A 7,623-nucleotide genomic window follows, 5' to 3' on the forward strand; every position below is an offset into this window, starting at 1 on the left:
TCAAAATAAATTTCTCAAAAAAATCCCAGATTTTGACACCAGGTGGTCCTCCATGGAGGCCTTCACTAGCCTTGGAGGGAAACCGTGAAGGTCATTATGAAGTGGAAATTATGGAGAAGGGACCACAGATGGCTCCACTTCCCGTGGTGTGAACCACGAGCTGTGATGAGATCCTTGAACCCAATTCCTATGACTCCTAGTTTAGGGTGTGTACCAGGAAGGCACCACAAGCCATGGTGGCCTCCATGGTGGAACCCCCTTCGACCTCAGGACAACCTCCTCACCATGCCCACAACCACGGGCCGTGATGGTTTCCGTGGAGGAACCCCAGCCAAATCCAATATCCCCAAAGCCCAAGTCCCTCACCACGACCACCATTACAGGCCGTGGTGAGCATTTTACGGACCGTGGTGGGTCTTTCGTCCTGGTGTAATTTTGCTTTTTAAGGTTAGGGTATTTTGGTCTTTTCCTATGCTTTCATTAATGAATGTGGACGGTTTTGGGGGCTACTAATTTATTAACTATCATATGCCCTCCTAACCCTTTCATTATACCCCAAACACTTAAAATCAAAATTCTCTCTCTAAAAGTGTTCTCTCAAGAGCCTTCTTCTTCCTCAAGCAATTCAAATGATTTCTTCAGGAACAAGATTCAATTCTCTGCAATTTAGGACTCCTAAAATCAAATGTATGTGAGAATTCATTCATGAGCCTTTTTCACCCATGGAATCCCAAGTTTTTCTCTCAAAATCTCTTATGGATTCTTCATCTAAAAGCCCTAATTTCATAATTTTGCATTGGGTCTTCTTATTTATGATATATTCTATGATTATTGCTTAGTTTATGCATAATTCACATCACATTGCATGATTTAAGATGAATTTCAATGACCCATGCTATATGCTAGTTTCAAGTATGTTTTCAATGAATTATGATCATGAATTTCAAGTTATTTCAATGAAAGCTTTATGAATGATTTCGAAAGTTTAGAGATGACTCATGAAAGATTATGAATGATGTTTCAATGATGCTTTAAGAAGAGTTATGGCACAATAAGGACAATTCTTGCACAATCATGTTAAAGAAGTTAAAGGTTGTGATGGAATTTCCTCATACATATACTAGAAAATAGGCCTATGGCAACAGACGCAAAACCATTACAGTATATACTAAAACCGTTGCAATAGGTCTATTGCAAAGGTTCAAGGCCCGTCTCGTAGCCATAGATCTATTATAACGGTTTCATGCAATGGTGCTCAAACCGTTGCAGTAGGTTTATCTATTGCAACAGTTTTGTTATCATTGTCATAAGATACTCTTTTGCAACAGTTTTTTTTATCAACTGGAACAGTTAAAAACCGTTCCAAGATGCTTTATGCTACAACTATTTTATGCTATTTCAACGTTAATATGGGCTATTGCAACAAAATTTATTGACTATTATGCAATGGTTTGGTGATCACCTGCAACGGTTTGTTTAGGCTATTGCAACAGTTTAATGAAATAGCAATGTATTAATTATTCATATAATCAAATATAATGCGCTAAAATTCAAATAAATCACGATAAAAAGTATTCATCAGCATAATCATAGACCAAAAATTCTTGCTAGTGATATTAATTTTATTTTATATATACAAAAATCTAAAAAATTCAATTCAAAAATGGACATTCCTAGAATGTTAAGGTCTCTAGAAACAATCTACGAACACTCTTTACGTAAAGTCCAATCCTTTTGTCTTCCATTTATTCATTTGTTTCACCTACAAAAGATAATAAATAAATGATTCAATAAAATTCTCAAAAGAATGTAATCTCCATATATAAATATTTCAAGTGATTGAAAAGAGTGCAAAAGGAATTATACAGATGAAGTAAGCACGACAATATTCAGATCTTCTCCATATTATAATATTAGACAATATTCAGATCTTCTCTATATTATAATATTACACAATGAGTGAAAAAAGAAGGGATCAACTAAACAAAGTTTTATTTAGAAAATGCATAGCCGCTGACCTTATCTTAAGTGTGGCCAGTGTCGTTAAAGCTAAAAACATCATCACATTGAAAGAGTAATCCTCCATGGGACTTTACCGAACTTCATCATCCAAAGCTAAGCATTATACATTTGCCTCCACCGTGTTTCAAGAAGTTTCAGAAGTGACTAGTAAAAGCAACAAGTGCTACTCAAAAGTGCTTTTTAAATCGATTAGCCAAATCCAAACTGCTTCTCACCAAAAGTACTCTTTTGAAATAGCACTTTTCAAAATAAGCTAATTTTAAAAGCTTGTCAACCAGGCTGCTATTGGGTTTTGTACAAGCAAAAGCTACACTCTTGCACATCCTGCGGATCCACGACTCCCCATAACTTTCAACTATGACTCAAAAAGCACTCCCTCTCTGGACTGCACCATCCACATAGACTCGGAGGTATAATAGAACAAACTTCAACAATTCCTAAAAGAAGTGCTTTTAAAAAAAACAATAACATCATAATTATAATAATACTAATAATAAGACAAGAAAAAAGAAGTTTAAAGCAGTAAAGATGTTTTGGTGCTTTATAATAGAGGTATCATAAGATAGGTAAGACATTTTACATAGAACAGCATTTATAAATTGATAACATGTCCTATGATAATTAGTGACATAATGTACAAGAATGGAACTGCTCAAAGAATAGTTTGAGTCTAAAACTCATGTCAATGAATTTGTAAATATCAACACTTTTTTATGAACCAACTCTAGCTTCAAGAGGGCAAGGATATGGACAAGCTTATCACGAGCAGCACAAGAAATCTGAACAAACGGTAGAAGTGGTAGTCAGAGACATTAAACTATAAAAGAAAGCAATAACACAGAACACCAACAAGATGCAGTTGTTGAGGTGTATTCTTGTTGTCGTAATAAGACGTCTAAAACAAAATAAAGTCCTACAAAGGGCTATGCCTCTGCCTACTGGAAGTTAGTGTCATCATAATATGGCACTTATCCATCACAAAAGGTTGAAAAGTGTTTGACGATTGAACATGTGATTTACCATTTTAGATACCTCTTAAATCCACGGCTTAACACAGAAGATGCAGCTTCTTACTCAAGTTATTACAGAAGGCAAAAGTATGGGGATCACCCTATCAATTAAACATATTTATCAGATGATAAAGTACAAAGAAGGAACCAAAAACCTTTAGTATAAAAGTGTTGAAAAAAGGACAGACTACTAAATCAGTTAATTCCATTGAAAGAGTATACTTACATAAAATTGCTGAACATTTGTTGGGATAACGTCATCCTTTGCGTCTCCCACCTCAGGCAAAGTTAGGATATATGGATTGTGTAAAATAAGCTTCTTCAGCTTTTCAACATCAGAACTGCAATGTTAACATGACTAAAAAAGTTCATATCAGAACATTGAGATGGGGGACAAAAATGGGAAGTGAGATAGTAAAAATCAAGAAGCAAAAAGAAGTCAACAACTTTGTGATGGAGAAAATCAGCATACGCAACAGTAGAAGAATCAGCAAGAATTTGCTTGACATATATGTGCCAATGTAATAAGTAGAACATACCTTGAGGTTGCAGACATCAGAAGGCACTGGCAATGTCTTGATACATGAGATGTAAGAGCTTTCAGATCATCTTCATATCCATATGACAAAAGAAGATCTGCCTGATACAGAAACATAATTCTCAACCTCATGTCATTTTGGGTGAATTTAATTCTAATGCAAAGAATTCAAATTCAAAAATGAAATAGAAAATATGCGAAATCAAAAGGTAAATATCACTACTAAAGGTGGGTCATAAACTTTATTAGATACCAAAGTCAATTATATCTAGTAAGTTTTACCTACTATTGGATATGAACCAATCAGTGTCACCATATGAAAGCAGACCTTTACAGCAAAACCTTTTGAGATTTTGAACAATGCAACTCAATATATATCTCAGCACATCAGCAAAAAGTCTTGCAACTAGAAGAAATTCTGAGAAACAATGTTACGTTAACTAACCCACCTCATCGAGAATGAGAATGGATAGAAAATCTTGAACAACTTTCACTTGAATAACTCCAGTTGACAAGCATGTCTATAAACAAGCAGGAGTAGATAAAACAATTTTCGGAGGCCCCACCAAGGTAGTTTTCTGAAACCAAAAGATGATTAAAAAAATTACCATTTTATCACATACCCATAAAGATCAGAAACGCAAATAATTGTGAATAAAAGAACCAACCAATTCAGAAACAGACATAGAGCTTGTCAATTGGACAAGCCTCGATTGCACTCTACATAGTTCAATTAATGAATTAGCCTCTGAACAAACCTATACAACAAACACAAATAAAATATACCCACAAACTGAAAACCAAAAAAAAATCAAAAAATCCCAAAATAAAAGCAGCAAATTTCAACCTGCTGACACAATTCCCTTGTGGGTACAAGAATTAATGCAGTAGGAGCAATTCCCACCGGAAGAGCCTGGTAGGTATGTGGATCCAGGTGCTTTTTGAAAGGATCAGTATGATCCTGAAAAGTCCCTTGTATAGATATGACAACTGGGGCGAGCCAAAGAAATCAGAGAAGAGTAAGGAGGAGCGAATGATGGATGCTTACAATAAATCTATTGTTGGCAATGGTACTGTTTGGTATGAGTTGTCATATGAAGATACCATCAAGGATAACATGCCTACATTTGTTTGAGTTTCTAATACCAACCAGTAGCAAGTTTTAATTTTTTCCATTTTCATTTTAATGCCTTGTTTTCTGTTGCTCCAACAAAACTTTTCAAAAATAATGAAAGCAAAATTTCTCACATTCTACTCAAGCGAGAGGTGAAATCATGAAGACATCATCAATGCAAGGGTATAGTCACACAAATCAATTATCAGAAAATTAAAAAAATTGGTTCAAACCCGATTGAATAACTCATGGAACAAGAAATCCAACATCAATGTCAAGAGAAATATGATCTAGAGTAAAAAATTTCACCATAGCTACCAACAAAGCTTTATTCCCACAGTAGCAACACTCTAATGGAAAAACCCACAATCTGAAGAAATATATCAAATACACTAACCACACCTCAAGGATTAAAGAGAAAAGAAGAGATTCAAGAAGAAAACCTCAAAAGCTCAAACTTGTAGTATCTTCAGCTATAACCTCGAAGATTGAAGAAGAAAACCTCCAACAATTGAAGAAGAAAACCTCAAATATTTCTCAGATTTCATGATAAAACCTCCATCCCTCCATTTCCTTAGATTTAACAAGAAATTTGAAGAAAGAAATGGGTTTAGATTTGAAGACAAAAATGGGTTTAAATTTTCCCTAAAATGGTAGAGATGAAGTTTAAAATAAAATGGGCTTAAGTTTCCTTACCATGAGATTGATATCTCTGCAAAACTTCACAAGCTCACCACAAGTTTGCTCAGAATCGATGCAGATGTTTGCTTGGTTAGACGGAGGAGAAGAAGAGCTCTAGTGTTCTGGTTGTTTGGGAGAGAAATTGTTCAAAGGATCGAAGAAGAGGCTAAAGAAGATGAAAGGAGATGAATAGAGTGACTAAGAGCAATTAGCGATTTCTGTGTATTCCCAAAATGAAAAAATGATGTTCACTTCCAAAATATCTTATGTTCTTAGCACATACAAACTTGGGTGAGCCACTTAATTAATGTAGGGCCTACTATACTAACAAACCACTAATAATCAACTAACAATCAATCAGCTAACTACTAACAGCTAATTAACTCCAATACCCCTTAAGTTGGAGGGTGCATAACATCCAACACTCCCAACTTGTTTATTAGATACATATGTTGTTGCTTGCTCAATCCCTTTGTCATCAAATCTGCTTGCTAATTATTTGTCTTCACAAATTCAGTCCTTATGGTTCCTTCCTTTATCTTGTCCCTTATGAAGTGACAGTCGATTTCAATGTGTTTTGTTCTCTCATTATAAACTGGATTTACTGTTAGTTAAATTGCTGCCTTGCTATCATTTCAAACTGTTACTGGCTAATGGATTTCTACTCCAAGCTTTCTGAACAAGCCTAGTAGCCAAGTAGCTTCTGCTACAACAGCTGTCATGCTCCTATATTTAGCCTCCGCTGAGCTCTTGGATACTATTTGCTGCTTCTTAGATTTCCAAGAGATTAGTGACTCTCCGAACTTAATTGCATAGTTTGTGATGGATCTTCTAGTGTTAGGACATGCTGCCCAATCTGAATCACACCAGCATGTTATCTCCTATGTAGGTTGTGATTTGAAAATGAGACCCTGACCTGGTGCATTGTTCAGATACTTGACCACTCTAATAGTTGCTTCCCAATGTGAAACCTTAGGCTCTTTCATAAAATTGACTTAGTGTTTGGACTGCAAAGCTGATGTCTGGCCTAGTGATGGTGACATACAACAGTCTTCCTATCAGCCTTTGGTATCTTGAGATTTCTTCCAGAGGTTTATCATCCTTGACTCCAACAGCCTTGTCATATTCCATAGTAGTCAGTTTGCTTTCAGTTTCCAGTGGTGTGGCAGTTGGCTTTGTGCCTGCCAAGCCCATTTCTGATATGAGCTCCAATATATTTTTCTTTTAATTAAGGATGATGCCATATTTTGATCTCAAAACTTCTATATCAAGGTAATATTTGAGTTCCCCCAAGTCTTTTACTCTGAAGTCATACTGCAGGATCTGCTTGGCTGCCTCTATGAGACTGTTGCTATCTCCAGTAATAAGAAGATCATCTACATATACAAGTATTATGACAATGTTGTTACCTGACCTCTTTGTGAATAGTGAGTAGTCATGAAGACTTTGTGTGAATCCTACAGCTAGCAATGCATCAGTCAACTTGATATTCCACTGCCTTGATGCCTGTTTTAAGCCATACAGAGATTTCAACAATCTGCATACCTTGGTCTCCCCCTACCTCTTGAACCCTTATGGTAGTTCCATATACACTTCTTCATAAAGATCTCCTTGCAAGAATGCATTGTACACATCCATTTGGTGGAGTTTCCAACCCTTTGAGGCTGCCAGTGCAATCACTGATCTCACAGTGATCATTTTGGCCACTGGAGAGAAGGTTTCATAATAGTTGAGACCTTCCTTTTGACTGTATCCCTTTGCCACCAACCTTGCCTTGAATCCCTCTACTTCTCAATTTGCTTTATACTTGATCTTGTAGACCCATTTAGAGCCAACTGCATTCTTTCCATTTGGAAGGTCAACAATCTTCCAAGTATGATTATCCTCAAGAGCCTTGACTTCCTGCTACATAGCTTCTATCCACCTTGCATTCCTTGAAGCCTCCTTAAAGCCTTTTGGTTCAGCTAAGGTAGAAAACTTAGCTAAATAACTCCTGTATTTTTCTAATGTTCCTACATATGACAAATACTTGCTTATAGAATAGATGTGATCATGACTAGTGTTGACAACATAGTCATTCAGCCACCCAGGTTGTTTGGTCGACCTAACTGGCCTGTTGCCAGTGACAGCAGAAGGAGCAACAGTATGCAATAGAACTTGTGCAACCTCTTGTGTAGCCTTATCAGCCCCATCATCATCAGTAGGTTCAGTAATAATTACAGGTGGTGGTTCATCCATTTCCTTTTCTACTATTTCTG

The 7,623-nt window shown here is 36.2% G+C and overlaps 2 protein-coding genes across 16 annotated transcripts; both read right to left on the reverse strand.

Annotated features, from left to right (window-relative positions):
- Positions 1 to 1,543: 1,543 nt before the first annotated feature.
- LOC129895532 (DEAD-box ATP-dependent RNA helicase 16-like) lies at positions 1,544 to 5,635 on the reverse strand. 15 transcript variants are annotated; one of them, XR_008767787.1, is made up of 10 exons: positions 5,381 to 5,634; positions 5,128 to 5,257; positions 4,418 to 4,560; positions 4,239 to 4,328; positions 4,020 to 4,148; positions 3,572 to 3,672; positions 3,259 to 3,390; positions 3,043 to 3,133; positions 2,019 to 2,459; positions 1,546 to 1,762 (listed from the first exon to the last, which is right to left on the reverse strand). XR_008767787.1 is itself a non-coding variant. In XM_055971255.1 (4 exons), the coding sequence occupies exons 2-4, from the start codon at positions 3,586 to 3,588 to the stop codon at positions 2,700 to 2,702; spliced, it is 234 nt and encodes a 77-aa protein (XP_055827230.1). In that variant the 5' UTR covers positions 3,589 to 3,672; positions 3,853 to 4,013; the 3' UTR covers positions 2,479 to 2,699. The 15 variants fall into 15 exon arrangements, 1 of the variants encoding a protein (XP_055827230.1); XR_008767790.1 differs by having other exon boundaries at positions 1,547 to 1,762; positions 4,239 to 4,290; positions 5,381 to 5,633; XR_008767786.1 differs by having other exon boundaries at positions 1,544 to 1,762; positions 4,239 to 4,560; positions 5,381 to 5,635.
- A 380-nt stretch (positions 5,636 to 6,015) lies between these two features.
- On the reverse strand, positions 6,016 to 6,559 carry LOC129894679 (uncharacterized mitochondrial protein AtMg00810-like). The gene is made up of 2 exons (XM_055970344.1): positions 6,361 to 6,559; positions 6,016 to 6,221 (listed from the first exon to the last, which is right to left on the reverse strand). The coding sequence occupies exons 1-2, from the start codon at positions 6,557 to 6,559 to the stop codon at positions 6,016 to 6,018; spliced, it is 405 nt and encodes a 134-aa protein (XP_055826319.1).
- Positions 6,560 to 7,623: the final 1,064 nt, after the last annotated feature.

Source organism: Solanum dulcamara, chromosome 7 (genome assembly GCF_947179165.1).
Source record: "Solanum dulcamara chromosome 7, daSolDulc1.2, whole genome shotgun sequence".
Classification (NCBI taxonomy): Eukaryota; Viridiplantae; Streptophyta; class Magnoliopsida; order Solanales; family Solanaceae; genus Solanum; species Solanum dulcamara.